Raw genomic sequence first — 17778 nt, 5'->3', positions numbered from 1 at the left:
ATCTCATAATAATACGTACCACTATTCCAGCCCATATAGGAAGAATTTATAAATATTCAAAGTAAGTATTAGAACATATTTATAGCATCTATTACAACATAATGTCCTTCATATATTAAGGTCTCATATAAATTGATAAGGAAAAGATTAGCCCTTAAATCGAAAATGGACAAAGGACACAAATTACAATTTATAAGAAGACAGGCAAATATCCAATAAGATGTCCAAGCTTGCAAGTATCCAATAAGATGTCCAAATAGAAAGCAAAGAAATAAAAATTTTAAAACTTAGATATCATGTTTACCTGTAATTTTGACAGATACAAAAAGTATTGAAAATATCATTATTGGCAAGGGTGTAAGAAAAGTCTGATTCTCATGTACTGTGGTGGGAGGATGAATTTGGGGGACGTAATCTTAAATATGTATCAAGTATATATTCTTTAAAATCCAGTAACCACTTTTTCCATTTACATTAATAAAAAACAAGTTCACAAAGATGCATAAATATGCTTATTACAGGGTTGTCCAATAGTATGGAAAATTGCATATACACATAGTAAAATTTATTGTGACCATTGAAAGTTATGGTAATTTTTAAAATTACAATTTGTGGAAAATGACATTCATTATTATTCAAACATAGTTACCTATGATATACTGCTAACTGAAAATGATTGTAATTTAACCATATATAACCATGTATAGTATGAATCAATGTTTTATATGTTATGCATCTTCAGGTACACACACACAAGTCTAGAAGATTATACACCAAATATGGTGTCCTAGTCTGTTCAGTCTGCCATAACAAAATACCACAGACTGGGTGGCTTAAAAAACAGACATTGTTTTCTCACAGTTCTGGAGATGGGAAAGTCAGAGATCAGGTGCTAGCATGACTGGGTCCTGGCTTGCAGATGGTTGCCTTGCTGCTATATCCTCACATGGGTGAAAGGGTGAAGGAAGGAAGGGAGGGAGGAAGGGAGGGGGAGGGAGAGAAGGTGACACAAGGAGAGAGCTCTCTGGTTTCTTCTTATAAGGTCATTAATCTCATCTTAAGGACACCACCCTGCTGACTTCATCTAAACCTAATGACCTCCCAGAGGCTCCATCTCCTAATACTATCACATTGGGAGTTAGAGCTTCAACGTATGAATTTGAGGGCACCTGGAACACACATTCAGTCCATAGTAACGTGTGGCGATCTCTGGGTGGTAGGATTCTGGATGATTTTCGCTTCCATTTTTATACCTTTTATATTGTCTGAATTTGAGGGACATAATATATTGAAAAGTCACAGCCCAGTGATGGTGCTCAATACATGTCTTTTTTTCCCCTTCTCCTCTCTCATCCTTATAATATTGAAGTCCACTTATCTGAACATCTCTCCTCCCTTTCTCAACCTTTTTCACATTATGAGTTCCTGGAGGGTTGGGAATTTGATGAATTCACCTTTATCTCCAGGATTTAGCTCTGGACCTTACATATGAAAGGCACTCAGTCAATATGTGAGAGATTCTCATGTGTTTGTTATTGAAGAGCTGGACACATTTGTCAGTTAGGGAAGAAAATGCTCTTGAATCATACATTTAGTGCAAACGAAGATTAAATTGTAAAATATTTTAAAATTAAATGTAGTTCAGAAACATTCTTTGGCAAGGAGTAAGCCCTGTTTTGCCTGCCTCAAATGCCTAAGAAAAATGCTATAAATTCTAGAATAGTCTGCTTTCCCTAGGGACTATTTCTACTTGGAATCTTTCTTAAAAAAGAAATATCTGTGTCCATGGTGGTGACTATATTCTGAATCCTATTAATTTTTCTCCTTTTGAATAAAGCAGCATTTGGCCTTGTGCCTTCAAATGTGTTCATACATTCTTTTCTGATAATCACATTACTGAAAATATACAAAAAGTCTCCCATAATACCTTTCTTTGTGACTGCTAAACATGTAATGCTGAGAGCTAAATGGTCTAATCTCAGAACTGCTTTGTGGTAAAAACAAACACAAACAAGCAGTCTAGTACCCATAGGTAACTTTCAAATTACTCAAGTTCTTAACCCTTAGTATACTAGGAAAATAGTCATCATCATTGACTACCTGAATTAAATAAACCCACCTAAATTTTTTATTTTTAAAATCATTTTCAAACAATTTACAGAAGAATAAAGACGTACGTTTAAAAAAAGAACCTCGTTAGAAATTTTGATCAGAATTTAAACACAGCAAATCTATTTGTTACCAAGTAAAACTTTTGGCACATAAACGTTATAAAATATGGCAGAATGCTGTCACACATCCCCTTAACAAAAGAGGAAAGTCCAAGTTCTTGTCACAAAATTCTGTGTGATATAGCCTGTCTTGTATGAGAATACCCTATTTCCTTTTTTGTCCTTAAAGGTATGTTTTTCACTTACTGATTCATGACTTTGAGGACATTCATCTAAGTCTCTCGGTAGTCATGACCTGAAGATGCATAGTCTATTTCACTTACATGATTAATTCCACCACTTAGAGCTGCACTGTTGAATAGAAATATGTAGTTTAAAAGCTATATATATAATTTAAAATTATCTAGTAGCCACATTAAAAATTTAAATAAACAGATAAAAGTAAATTGTCATAATATATCTTATCTATCCTAATATATTCAAAATACTGTCACTAATATGTAATCAGTACAAAAATATATTGAGATCTCTCATATTCTCATATATTGTTATACTAAGCCTTCAAAATCTCATATCTATTTTACACTTAAAACACATCTCAATTCAAACCAAACACTTTTCAAATACTCAAGGCCACATGTGGCTGGTGGCTACTGCATTGGACCATGCTGGTCAAGAATGCTACTGTTCACATTTACCTTCTGATTTGTGTAAGAATTGTGAAATGTATGTCTCTGCCGATTTTCTTGTCTTTGGGCATTATGGATGAAAAAAGAAAAATTCAGCATCCTCAACTACATCAATGAAAGAAAAAATGTGCTATAAAAATGATGTTTCGCCAAAAAAAAAAAAAAAAAAGATGTTTCGCTAGTGGAGCCCGTGTTGTGAGGGGGAAGGGAAGGAGATGGGGTGGGGTGACAACCGGGTGAATTTTCTGACTGAAGACCATGCTGTGATGGTGTAGCAAAGAGTCCCTCTGTGTAGGAAACAGACACTGAGAGGTTCAGGGTGATGGGGCATAAGGGCACAACATAACTCACATGGAAAAAGAAAAAGTTCTCTGTATTCCAACTGCTCTCTAAGTGTGTTATTTGTTTCAAAATTTAAAAAATTAAAATAAAGCAAATTTTAAAATTGGTGTCTCCCCTTTTGTACCTTGAAAGGTGACATCATGCTTTTGACAACACAATAAGAAATTGAAGGATGATTATTAATTTTACTAAGTCATAGTTAGAAATACTCAATGAATAATGATAAAAAATAATTCCTAGGATGATTAAGTAGCAATATATTTCAAATATAGGGAAAACAAGATCACTGAGATCCCAGAATATATCTTGGATTATATAAAAGGCTCCAATGGATCTGTATGATAATTATAAGATAGAATGAGTTTTATTCTATATAAAAGAAAAAAATATGTATATATGTGTGTGTGTGTATATATACATATACATAGTTTGTAAGACCTCTAAGAAAGAATAAAAGACATGAAATATAGATTTTTATGAAGAGAATGGCTTAAAAAAAGAAACTCAAAACTAATTTGGGTCTGATAAACTCTGATGGTATACTGAGGGTTAAATTTCACTAATTAAACAGTATGTGAGGAAAAATTTCAGAGATCCATTTTTTAAAAGTCCTTCTTTCCCTTTCCATAAGCATCTATTTCACATGACAGCTTTTCTGAACTTTTCTCCTCAAAAGTTCTTTGGAAAACTTTTTCCTTTAGCCCTGGTCCACATCCCTCTTGCTCTTCTTTAATCTCCCCCCTTTCATCTCAGAAGCCCCCAAAACCACATCTACCAAGAAAGTCAAGAAAAAGAAATGGAGCAGACCAAGTATAAACCCTATTCAGCAGGCAGAAGAGGGTACAGGCTGTGCCCTCTCCTACTACATTTTTGAATTTTTGCTCTTATACTTAATGATTTACTTTTCCAACAAGGAGTAACCAGGCTAGGTGTGGCTGCATGATGCCAAGGCCACCAGAAATTCTAAGAGTTTTTGTTCCTTATGATCAAGAGCTCAGGCTCTTTCCAAAGCTGTGAGCTCCCAGAAGCTACGCCACAGACACATAAAATCTAGAGCTTAAAAAGAAGATTAAAAACAAACAAACAAACTTTCTTCTGTGGGTCAGGCATTATGCTCAGTATTTTTCTGCATGACCACATTTAATCACCACAGCAGCCCTCAATGAGTTAGCATTTCTTCCATTTGTAGAGGGGAGGAAGTGGAGGCTCAGGATAATTAAACTACTCGCTTAAAGTCACTTGAACAAGTAATAATCAGTCAGATTTGCATTTGAAACCAAAAGAACCCATTCCAGTTAGTATTAAGGAGAAAATGGATTTCAGAGGATCCCTAGGAGAGTCAGAGCATCAGTCTTGGAGACTATACTCAGCTTCCCTTCCCTAGTGGAGGACCTATTACTGCCACCACAGGGCAAAGGCATCACAGCCCTACTACTACCCCTGAGTATAAGAGGTTACTTCTAAGTCTTCTGTCACTGCATCCTCTGAAAACAGAATGACCCTGTTGACCTGGCCAGATTCTATTCTATTTGGCACCTTTTTCATATCACTCTAATTTATACTGAATTCTTAGGCTGGTGTGTCTGATTGGGAGAGGCTAAGTCACATGCCTACGACGTGGTGCAAAGGAGGCTGGAAAAGGAGTTCCTGGTTTATACTTCAGAGAGATGGGATTCATGAGATGGGAAATACTGCAAACAGGGAAAGACATAGCATGACAAATGGCCACCGCAGAGTGCAAGATGAATTAGAAGTAATGATCTTCTCATTTCACAGGCGAGAAAACTGAGTCCCACTGAGTAAGCTCTGCCATCTTCTCTGATATTTTGGCCATGCCTCTTAGTAATATTTTGACTGGGAGACCTTAAAAGAAGTGGAAATTTACAGCAAAAAAGAGCTCTCTCATCTGTCCTGCGCTTACCTTATCACATTGGAATGTACTATGGAAATTGTGGCTGAACTTTTATCTGATCCAGAAAGATGCATAACACATTTCTCTTTCAGATCTTGGTAAAGAGGGCAGTCTGAGCAAACATCAGGCTGGGTTGGGGGAAGGGGAGATTGATCATGGAAAATGTTTCTCATGGAACATCAAGTTCAACTAAGGACTTCCCTGCTAGGTTTTGGGAACAGCATCATTAGAGTCTTTAAGTTTTTATCATTACAGTTAAATTTTTGGACTTTTTTTAGAAGTTTACTTATTTGGAGCCTAAAATTCACTGGCAGACAAAACATTACTTTCACTTTGAATAATGTCAATCATAAATCATTTGTTCTTTATTACACACAGAATAGCAAAAATTTATTCACAAAACTAAGTTTGAAAAACTTCAGTTTGGGCAATAAAATTCCATCACCTTACTCATAAGCTGACCTGAAAATCCTTCTTCCTACAGGCATGTGCATTAACTAAAATACTGGGATACAATGGGAGAATGAAAACATCGTTGGTCAACATGCCAAAGTATTCAAAATCTAAACTTATAAATGATGTGGAGAAAATAAGTAATCCTGTCACAAAAAACTCAGTTATACAAAGCATTAACTTTATAAACAGGGAAAGTCTTTGCATTATTACATGTCCCACTAAATCAAAATTTAATTTAAAACAACTAGTATTTTTTGAATTTTTTTTTAATTAAAGGAATCAAAATCTTTCCCTTCAGTAAGACTGCCTTACTATGTTTTTTCCTTTTCTTAAATTTCATAGTTTTTATTATGTGCAATCTTTTTTTTCCTTTTATTTCTTTCTCACAGCAGTCTTGTGACGCATAGGTAGAGTAGTTGAATTAATTTTAGTATTGACTAATTCCTTCACTCCATAATTTATCTGCTCTATACATTTGTTTTATAAGTTATTTAAAAATTCTTAATTGCGGTAAAATATGTGTAACATAAAATTGACCATTTTAACCATTTTTAATTTGTAGTTCAGTAGTGTAAGGCATGTTCACATTTTTGTGCAACTAATCTCCAGAAGGTTTTCATTTTGCAAAGCTGAAACTCAACACCTATCTATTAAATAATAAGTCCCCATTTCATCTTCTCCTTTATTTTTGTAAAAAATAAAAATCATTTTTCTGGGACCTAATTAAACTTGAAAGCTTCTGCACAGCAAAGGAAACCATAAACAAAATGAAAAGACAACCCACAGAATGGGAGAAAACATTTGCAAAAGAAGCGACTGACAAGGGATTAATCTCCAAAATACACAAAGAGCTCATACAGCTCAATATCAAAGAAACAAACAACCCAATCAAAAAACGGGCAGAAGATCTAAATAGACATCTCTCCAAAGAATACATACAGATGGCCAAAAAGCACATGAAAAGATGCTCAATATCATTAATTATTAGAGAAATTCAACTCAAAACTATAATGAAGTATAACCTCACACTAGTCAGAATGGCCATTATCAAAAAATCTACAAACAATAAATGTTGGAGAGGGTGTGGAGAAAAGGGAACCCTCCTACACCATTGGTGGGAATGTAAATTGGTACAACCATTATGGAGAACTGTATGGAGCTTCCTTAAAAAATGAAAAGTAGAACTACTATATGATCTTGCAATCCCACTCCTGGGCACATATCCACAGAAAACCATAATTCGAAAAGATACATGTGCGTAAATATTCATTGTAGCACTATTTACAATAGCCAGGACATGGAAGCAACCTAAATGTCCATTGGCAGAGGAATGGATAAAGAAGATGTGGTACATATATACAATGGAATATTATTCAGCCATAAAAAAGAACAAAATAATGTCATTTGCAGCAACATGGATGGACCTAGAGATTGTCATATTGAGTGAAGTAAATCAGACAGAGAAAGACAAATATCATATGATATCGCTTGTATGTGGAATCTAAAAATGGTACAAATGAACTTATTTACAAAACAGAAATAGAGTCAAAGATGTAGAAAACAAACTTATGGTTACTGGTGTTGGGGGGAAGGAGGAGAGGAGGGATAAATTGGGAGACTGGGATTGACATATACATAGTACTGTATATAGAATATATAACTAATAAAGACCCTCCTGTATAGCACAGGGAACTCTTCTCTCCATACTCTGTATGACCTATATGGGAAAAGAACCTAAAAAAGAGTGGATATATGTATATGTATAACTGATTCACTTTTCTGTATACCTGAAACTAACACAACATTGTAAATCAACTATACTCCAATTTAAAAAAATTTAATTAATAATAAAGAAAAGAAAGCAGCAAATGTTACAAACATTGAAGGAATTAGAACAATGGGTCAGGGTATTCACAGAGGGGAAAATTCTGTTTTAACGTCTCTGGAAACATACTACCAATGTTTTGATAGATGCCTATAGCACGGATAAAACGTAAGACAAATTGTTCATAAAATCACATAATATATAACATATTAATACCTGCAAACATCTGAAATACATTCAATAATTCTAATGTAAGTGCTAATCAATGAGGAATAATCTAAGGCCAGTCACAGTTCTCAAGATATTTGGCATACAACTTGATGGCATACAACCAAGAACCACAGGAAGTACCAAGTGCTATTTGTTTTTGTTTTAGAAACATCCAACACTGTCTAATTCAAAGTTACTCTCCCTGCTCCCGGTGATTTTAGAACAAACCCAGTCTAAATTGATTTACTGGGGAAGATCAATCCGCAGATATTCAGCAAGCAGAAAACACAATACTCATGGGCCCATACTGCCGGTACAGAAAAAAATGACAACATAAGACAATGTACACAAAGCTGCTGACTTTAGCCCTAGAGTTTCAAAGAGATCATCTGAAGAAATGAAGTCGTTACTAATGCTTAATTGCTAGTGTCAACTCTGATGTAAAAAAAATGCTTTTTTCCTCTGACAATAAAAAACGGGAAAGAAAAACATTTTAAGTACAGGATAAAAATCACGTGAAAGCTCTGTGAAAAGCTTACTTACCCCCGGTGTAAAGAGCTTCACATCAATTGCAAATAAATTGAAAAAGGTTATCAGTTATTTATGCTGTTTGTGGCAGACCCTGTTAGCTGCCTACCCAACCTCTCTTGTCATCTCTTCCTTGCTAATAAAATCTTTATTTGGTTGTTTATAATGAACTCAGGTACAAGAAGTAAATCATGATTTATACATAAAAAATAAAAAAATTATTTTTTAATAGCAAATTACCTTGCTATGTCCTTTCTCTATTTTTATTATGAAAGAAATATATTCTCATTATTAAAATCTTTACTTCACCGTCAGCAGGATGGGTTAGCACTAGTTGCTGTGTAGTTCAGTTACAAGAACCAGGCTTCCCTGGGAAGGTATGCTACTCGCTCTACTCTCCAGAAGGAAGAGCCATTTTGTTTCTTTTGAGTTTGGAGCAGGTCTCTAGGAAGAGAAGATTATTCGTTTATTCATCTGCATGATTTACAGTAGAGGTACCAAGAACATATTAATACTCACATTCATTAATATTTGGTCTTTTATTTTAGAATAAAAACTAAAGGTGCTGGAATACACTATTCCCTCTAAATAAGGAAGTCATAATTTGGGCTACATGAATAGCACTGAGAAAAACACTTAAAGCACCTTGAAAGTATAAGCAAAATAGTGTGCATGTGTGCTTATTGTGTGTGTGTGTGTGTGTGTGTACACAAGCATATACATTGGCATTTTTTTTCCCAGTAAGAGAATTGACATATATCATCAGGTAGTCCAAGAGATCTGTGATGCCCAAAGTTTTAAGAAATCCACCCATAAAATCAAAACGCTGGAGGGCTATTTTAAGTCACAGAACAAATTCTGTAATATAACATGATCCCAAATCCAGGTGTCCTGTAACCCAGTCCTTGTTTTACTGTTAACTTTAACTGAAATGATGGAAGATACGAACTATTTACTAGGTCCTTTTCTCCTCTTATACTATTGGTTCACAGTCTGTAAGGAGTTATAAATCAATATTGTTTGAGATAGATCTGGAATATTTGAAAACAGGTTAGGACTGCCTCTTACCTCTTTCTAACATCTACCAGAATCCTCATCAAAGAGAAAAGAACAAGGCCCCAAAGCACAGAGCAATATTTTATGAGTGAGAATAAAAATAAAAATATTAAATTAATCACCAAACTCTTGACATGCTTTTGATTTTTACATAAAACTAAATCCTAGGATTTTTGTATTGGAGATAAATTCTAAACTGAGAATCTGGTGAGGGTATTAATCCTGTATGTCTGGTTACTATTTATTTCTCCACTGCTCAGCACAGTACCTGGCAAATAGTGAGCCCTTAATATTTTTTGAACTTAAATGAACTGACTTGCTTTGAATTGAACTAAAATGACTTGGCCTGTTAAGAGTTTCAGGTAAGCCATTATTTAAAGTTATTTATGAAGCTATCATATGTCACAGGGCCATTTCTCTTTCTTTAACTTCCACACCAACAACCTTTTTATAAATTAAAATCTGAGTTAACAATTCCTTTCAAATACCTTTTTCGTTTGTTCTATGGGTGATGCTATAGAAATGGAAAAGGAGTTAAATCTTTCACAGGGTAAAAGGTTGACCTTTACAAGTGTGGGTTTTTTCCTAGAATAACTATCTTGGAGCTGTGCTAAAACAACTTGATACTGAATTCAGGTCCATCTTGGACTTAGTCCAATGGAATTCAGGGAATGTAGCTCTGGAATAGCCACCTGACAAAACAGTTAATGTATAATTTAACAGAGATCACTTAGATAGAGGGTCTCTACACTTTTAGATTTCATAAACTAGTAAAAATTTCCATCAAAAAATAATTAGGGTTAGTTTTCGTAAGACTGCCAATTTTTCAATTTTTTTCAAGAAAAAACAGTAAAACACAAAAATTCCCATGTACTATCACCATCATTTGTTAAATACACATCCTCTTAACACCAAAATATATAGAATGATCATAAGCTCAGAATAAAGGACAGTCATCAAAATGGAATAAATTTGGCTTCATGAAAAATTCACAATGTCCTTTTCAAAAGTTAGCATTTATCATTTTCCTGCTGACTGGTGAGAATGTTATCACAAACCAACACTGATCTATGGGCTGGCATTTGGGAACCACTAATAGCATTAAACCCCTTTGGCCTGAGATATCTTTGTTGCCCCCTCCATTATCCACCCTCCACCCTTCCCCCACTCTGCTCCTTTCCAGGGAGCTGGTCTCTCTGCACTTCTTGTTGAAGCTCTCTTGCCCTCTGATTTCTCATTGGGTTCAGCCCAAGGAAGATAGAGACAGAAGTACAGCGGGTGAAAGGAGAGGAGGGTCAGGCTTTTTATTCCACTGGTCCATCAACCACTACTGCCTGGGCACAGGTTGGCAGTGGCTGTATTTCTCTGCCCAAGGTCTCGGTTTATAGCATGGCCCACTCCCAAGCTCTCTTTCTAGATCCTGTGATAATGCTCTCCTATTACCTCTCCCCCTACCTCTTCAGGTCAAGGTAAGGCAAAAAGTATCTTTGCATGCAGGGTGTGTCTCACTATCCTTTGTTGACTTCCATAACCGTACCCATGCTCTTCCCGTCATCAAACTGCCCTCAATCACTCCTTTGGAATGACCATCTGTTTTCTTCTGCAACCTGACCAGTGTATTCTTCATTTAAAGATGAAAAAACTGAGGCCCCGAGAAGTGAAGCCCCAAAGTCACATAGCCCAAGACACACAGTCAGTGAGACTCAGGACAGGTAAGGAACGTGTCCTTCCAGAATCCAAGCAGAGATCCCCTTAGTCAGTGCTCATCTGTCATTCTCCCATGACCATCCCTTTCGGGGTCATATTGATGGGCACTTTCTACTTAGAAACCCTTTCCACTGGGCTTTGACAATAGTTGTACTTTGTTCAGGTTTTGAATTTAAATATCTTACTTAGTGATTAATGACACAACCCCAAACACAGAGGAATACTGTTTTCACTTGAATGGACTGGAATCAAGAGAACTGAGTTGTTAAATTGTTGCCTAAATAGAAATTGGCAATTTAACCTAAGAAACTATTGCAAATGCTAAGCACAGAAGGACATGAGAGTGATGAACTTTCCACTGTAAAATGAATTCTGATCACCAGAGACTGAGGGAGGAATGGAAAAATTCTGCCCGGAGGTAAGGGGCTAGCGTGGGCAACATGAGCAGGTCGTAGAGGGGTAGGGAAGTTTAGGGGCTTCGGTGCTTGTCAAGCACTGGGAAAGAGGAATGGACCACGGTAATAAATAGGGGAGACATCAAGCAGGAAGTTTGTTGCAAAATGCATTGAAAGCGTGTTTTACCTGGCGGGAAGTTACCGCACTACGGGGCAGGGGCTGCTGCTGGAACCCTGCACGATAGATGCTCCAGATTGCTAGAAACATTTAATTGTCTTCAACTGACTCACGTCAAATTGCTCTTGTGTAAAGGTGGAATTTGCCATAACCACATCATTGTTTAGCAATCTTGCTTTTAAAGAAACGCACCCACATATTTAACATATTAACTTTGTTCTAATTGCATACTTGACTGAATTTCTCACTGCTGTGGTTTGATCGTTTGCTGTTACAAAAGGGCCTCTACTGGAACTTTCTTTTACTAGGGTTTAAAAACAAGTTAGAAAGTTTTAATATCAAATGATTCTCCCTAAAAGAATTAGGAGAATAGAATTATTCAAAATAATATTAATTGAGCACTTCATCTGTCCAAGCATTTACCTGATTTACGTCATTTAATCCTCACATCAGCCCTGCCGTCATCACCCAACGCCACGGCCACCTCCTTGCCCTCTGCTACGCTGTCTGGCCCCTGGCCTTGGCAAGTGGACTTTCTCTGGGGCTCTGATCCTTGTCAGTGTTCTAAGCCGGATGCAGGGGAAGTATTGCTCAAAGGAGTCACTGTTACAGCCTCTCAGCGTGAAGGACCGCTCCATCTGGTGCAGTCCCCTTCTCTGACTGCTGAGCCTTCAATCAATCAACAGCTCTTTATTGAGCTCCTACTAAATGCTCAGCGCAGTGCCCAGTCTAGCCTCTGCATTCAGGCGCCTTTCTAAGTGCCGCACGTGGATTCAGAGGGATGTGGATGATCTGGATGAATCAGAGACCTTGAACCAGTCCTGAAGGGCGGAAGGGATTTGTTTGGCTGAGAAAGAGCAAGGTCATTGTAAGACAAAGAAATAATGACTTAAAAGTAAGGAAGGGGACAATGAAAAGGTACTGAGATGGGTTAGAGAAATAAGAAAAATTAACTTAAAACAAAGAGTAGATTTTCCTCCAGATTCTCAAATGAGGAAACATTGCAGCTAAAAGAAAATCTACTCTTACAATTTTCCATAAGGTTTGTCAATTAGTAGACTGTCAACTTTAACACACATGCATAGTAATCTAGTGTCTTTACTGTAACCAAAAAGTTTATAGAATTATTTTGTAATATTCTTTTACTTTGATCATCTTGGTTATCTTAGATACATGCACTTAGATTACTGACAGATATTTAGGTAGAAAATTTTAGGACAAAGGGTAGAAGTTAAAAACTGGAATACCCACTTGAAGTGCTGGAATTTACCATTTGGAAATCCACAGACACAGGTTCAATCCCCAAACACCTATATATATCATATGTTTTCAGTTTTGATTAATATAATTCACTCTTCCATTACTTTAACCACCAAGACAGTTTCATGTTCATAAGAAACATAAATCACTTTATGTACTGTGTGTCCACATGTGCCTGAGGGAAAATGAACTTCAGGGTATAAATCCTAACTTTCTGCTCTCGTACCACTGCATCCTGCAAAACTGGGGCAAGGACTGACTACACCTAACCGTTTAGAGTCCCTGAAAACACACACCTACCTCCAAAACTTCCAACGCCAGGTATTTACTTATTTGCGAGATTATTCTTGATTTAATCTGTAGTCCTTTGGTTAATGGAGGTTGTCTCCTATTAAAAAGTGCTTGACTTTGTTTAGGCCATTTTTACTCCAGTGTAGATACATTCATGGCTCTTCCCCTTAAAGGAGAGGGGGACAGAAAGGCAAGCCAGGGAGTGGAGAGTGACAGCTGGGGTAAAGGTGGAGACAGGCTTTGCATTCCTCACAGTTTGCTCAGGACCCTCCTTGTTCTATAACACGTGATGATTTCTTAAATCTACCTGTACAAAAAGTCCTATGTTATTTAATAACAGTCTCCAGTCAAGCCTGTTTCATTTGGCTTTGACTTGCAATGCTTTTGTCTTACTGGAAATGGTTGTCCTTCTTGTCAGGGAAAATTAGGGATGTTTGGAGAAAAAGACCTAGAGAAATAGATTAGATGATCTTGTTGGGTCTACTTTTAAAAACTTCCTCGAGGTCACACACTGGACAAGAAGATTCCCCCTAGAAATAGCAATCTAGGTCAGGGATCCTAAACCTTTTTGGAAAAGTTTGGACTTTTGACAATTTCTCCTTTATGCATAAAATGTTTTGTAGCATAAACTACCTGTAAGTATAAATATACAAGAATTTTGTTTTGAAGCTTTTGTTTTGAGATATTTTGGACTGACTGTTGAAATTATTGGAATCATATATGGGAGGCTGAGGGTCATTTGTTCATCCCAAATATCACTGTTCTAACCCAAGATGTTCACCCCCCAAAGGCTGACCTCGGGGAGATTATGCAGCCATGTGTGATTTAGGAGCCATGCTGTTTTTGAACAGAGCAACATTTATTTATATCAGGGGTCCTTGCCAGGGTCCTAAGGTTCAAAGGATGGCATGAACAATTATAGGAACTGAATAAATGCTTTGTTTTTAATGGCTGGTTCATTTACCACCAGATGGCTCTATTGTATCGTCAGGAAATGCACATATGTATAAAATTGGTGGGCTCCTAAACCAAAGGGGAAATAAAGCAGCAGGGGTTTTTTTGTTTTTTTTTTAATATGTAGGAACACAGTTCTTTTTTTCCTGTGGGGTTAATTGGAAGCAGCTGCAGCAGCCTGAACTTTCACAAGAAGACAGGACACATCCCAGGCAGCTATAGGAACCTCATAATCCTAGCACATATGAGGTTTTCCTTTGAAGTTTTCATATTGCTGTGTCTTTATTAATTAATTGTCTCAATGGCCAAAGAGTAGTCAGGAAGTGCTCTAGTCTCCGTAGTGCTGGTAACTGATATTCTCATACCAACTTTGCACATTTTTCTGCTTGTACGTGAGAAAGAGCAACTTAATTTTGAGAGGGAAAGTCTACACATCTGCTGATTTGAGTCATATTAGCCAGGTTCTGGGGAAGAATGATCTGATTCTGAACCATGTAGTATCTTTGCTTTAATTAAACTTGTGGTAAGAAGGTGACAATCAAAGGAACCAAGAGCTTCTCTGAATTCAAATGACTATGACCCCCAAGCTAGGTGAATGTTAAAAATGTAGGCGCTCTAGATGACATCTCTTTTTTTTTTTTTTTTTTAATTTTTTAAATTTATTTTTGACTGCGTTTATTTTTGGGTCTTCACTGCTGCACACGACTTTCTCTAGTTGCAGCGAGCAGGGGCTACTCTTCTTTGCGGTGTGCGGGCTTCTCCTTGAGGTGGCTTCTCTCGTTGCGGAGCACGGGCTCTAGAGCAGAAGCTCAGTAGTTGTGGCTCGCGGGCTCTAGAGCGCAGGCTCGGTAGTTGGGGCGCACGGGCTTTGTTGCTCCGCGGCATGTGGGATCTTCCCGGACCAGGGCTCGAACCCGTGGCCCCTGCATTGGCAGGCAGATTCTCAACCACTGCGCCACCAGGGAAGCCCTAGATGACATCTCTTATTGGGAATGTGAAATTTTGGTTCTAACCTCTTGAAGAAAAGCTCTGTATCAGGAATAAAAGTTGCAGACTAACCAAATTTCAACATGGATATTTTATTCTACCTTTCTAAAGCTGTTCATTGCTCATTAATATGCATTTTTTTTACTCTGCCTTTAGACTCTAAACTGTTAAATAACACTATTGTTTTTGTAACATTTCATTGTTTTATTGCTATGTTGAAGAAGAAAAGGAGATGATTTGTGTGAGTTTATTAAGACTGTCCTTAGTCCCCAGAGTTGTTTGAGATGCACTCAGGAAACTACCCATGTCAAAAAGTAATACTTGATTATTGTTTTAAAGAAAGAGTCCCTGGAAACCAGACAGATGGCGTTTACTTTGGCACGGCTCGAGGCCTTGGAGATTTGCCTGACGGAAGCAGAAGAAAAAGCTAAAGTCTTATCGGAACAGGTAATACCTGTCACTGGGATTGGAAATATATGTTCCTCAGAGTGCAGTAGAGCAAGGAAAATCTAAATACGTGTTGTAACCTCCGTACCTAATGACACACACACACATACACACACACACACACACCCATTTCATTCATTTTAGTTATAACAATAATTACTTTAATCTGTATGGAGTTTTCAGCCGTTAAAACTCCTCTTAGATTTATATTTTGATTTTCATTCGCCACAGCCCATGAGTTAGGAAAGCCATCTTTAAGCAAGTAGATTTCTGAATAAGTGAAACATGTTTGCATTATAAACAGGTAAGCCCCAAAGTAAGATAAAACCTATAGGAACTACACAGGAGCAACTTTCTCCAATTATGTGAAGAAAGAGAGTTTTTCAAATCCTGGCATCCCTCTTGGGCTGTGACACTCACAGAAGCAAAGCAAATCATAGGTGGAGTGTAGCCTCTACCGGCCGTCAGGTTGCCTTATATGTCATCTGCCTACACACCAGGTCTCCGATTGCGGAGACACGGAGTATGGCTCTCAGTAAAGCTCAGACCATTTCCCAACACGATTACACTTTGCAAACAGTATAGTGTACGTGGTACAAATCCTGCTGTTACCGTTGCCCTTGCCCCTGGGCATGGGGGCTTGGCAGAGGGCAAAGCTGCCAGGAGTGTGGGTCCTCCCACAGCACAGGGCATCAGTGCTCACTGTTGGTGGCAGTCAGTGGAGGAAAAGGACACAGACCCTGAGATTTTATAAACATTGATTGATTTGTCATGGATTGAGACATTTTGCAAATAAATTTTTAGAAACTTTTGAAAAACAATTTTGAGTTTTTAATAAGAAAGGTCTGTATAGCAAAAGTTGAGTGCATCAGAATTTTATAAGAATTTTTGCAGAGACGAGGGGGAAAGTGTGCTTGTGTTATGACAAAAAGAAGAGCATTTAACATGTATTGTAGGGATACATGTACAAATGGCCTCCATTTTTTTTTTCAGCTTACCAAAAAAGTACATCTCTTACTTTGGGATGTTTTTATTGCTGACTACCTAAATGGGATAGACGCAAGGGGTCACAGGGGCCTTCTGTCAATTAACAAAAGCGTGGTGCCCTAGGCCCAGACCCACTGGGGAAAGATTCCATCTCACCCATGTGCCATAACGCTGGCTTGCCAACTCATCTTTTCTTTAAAACAACAGAAAAAGCAAGCTTCAAACTGTGGCAAAATTTGAATTACAAAGAATATAATGATAAACATGAGGTACCATTTCAAAGCATAAAATCTAAGGATTTCAGAACACGCAAACTTGGAAGAAATTTTGAATGGCTAACTAAAAGAGGGCACCCTTGCTGGTATTAGGTTACACTAAGAAGATGTATGCTTATTTTGTAATTGAACGTCTTTTAATAATTTAAATCAGTAAAATTCAGTTCACCCAAAGAAGTCCTCATCCCTTTTGTTCTTTATAAAATGTTTTTCTCCAGTGCAAATAGCCCCTAATATTTAAGATTCTTAACTGGATGATCCCTTTATGTAACATCAAACAATTAGATACTTCTTTTCAGTGTTTAGCAGATTAATTACATAAAATGGAAACTGGATTTCACTCAACTTCTTTGTAACTACCGTGAGTAAGATGTTAGTTAGCAGTTTGAGGGAAGAAAGATAGATAAGCAGAGCTTTGCTACCCAAGTAGCTCACAACCAAAAGAATCACTGTAGGGGCTGGAGAGTGAAAATAGTAGGTATTTGTATGGTTCCCAGACAGACTGCAGCACAGTATCAAGTTGCAGGATCCGTGTATGTTATTTTCCTGAAGTATTGCCCCTGGAGTTGCCAAATTTGCATATAACCAAGGCAATTTAATTGGAAGTTGGCAATGGTGTGAGGAAAAGGAGAATATTATGTGCGAAGAAAAGCACATTACAGGCATTTTCAACGTTACATTTTTAATTAAGCTGAATATTTTATTAGATTTGGCTGTCTCCGCTGTTACTGTTGAAATAGGTTAATCAAATATAGACACTGTTCTCAGAGGATTTAATCCTGAAATTTTTGCTTTCTCCAGTGTTTCAGTTTAGTCTTATTCTTGAAGAGATAAAAACTGTAATGATACTCCCCTCCCCCCTATTTTTAAATTCAGTAGATGTTTTTAAAATGTGATGGCAGAAGGATAGGGAAAGGTAAGGGGAGCAAATAGCCTTTTTTAAAGCTAAGAAAGGAGAATATTTCTGAATGGGACACCTGTCTCAAACAATCAAACATTTGTCCACTGGGTGCCACTGTCTTCCTTACCAGGCTAGGCCACTTTGTGGTTGCAAACAGAGAAACTGTCTTTAGTGGTCCAGACAATGATATGTGTGTGTGTGTGTGTG

General features: G+C 37.2%; 1 protein-coding gene across 1 annotated transcript in view; it reads left to right on the top strand.

Moving 5' to 3' along the window:
- Nucleotides 1-17778, top strand: part of CCDC192 (coiled-coil domain containing 192) — a 196579-nt gene that overhangs the window by 12473 nt on the left and 166328 nt on the right. The window contains exon 3 of the mRNA XM_032627983.1: nucleotides 15301-15408. Coding sequence (XP_032483874.1) covers nucleotides 15301-15408 — 108 coding nt within the window. The remainder of the gene's footprint in view (nucleotides 1-15300; nucleotides 15409-17778) is intronic.

The sequence above is a fragment of the Phocoena sinus genome, chromosome 3 (assembly GCF_008692025.1).
Source record: "Phocoena sinus isolate mPhoSin1 chromosome 3, mPhoSin1.pri, whole genome shotgun sequence".
Lineage (NCBI taxonomy): Eukaryota > Metazoa > Chordata > Mammalia > Artiodactyla > Phocoenidae > Phocoena > Phocoena sinus.
Note: the sequence above shows the minus strand (reverse complement) of the source record. Positions and strands in the feature narration are given on the sequence as shown.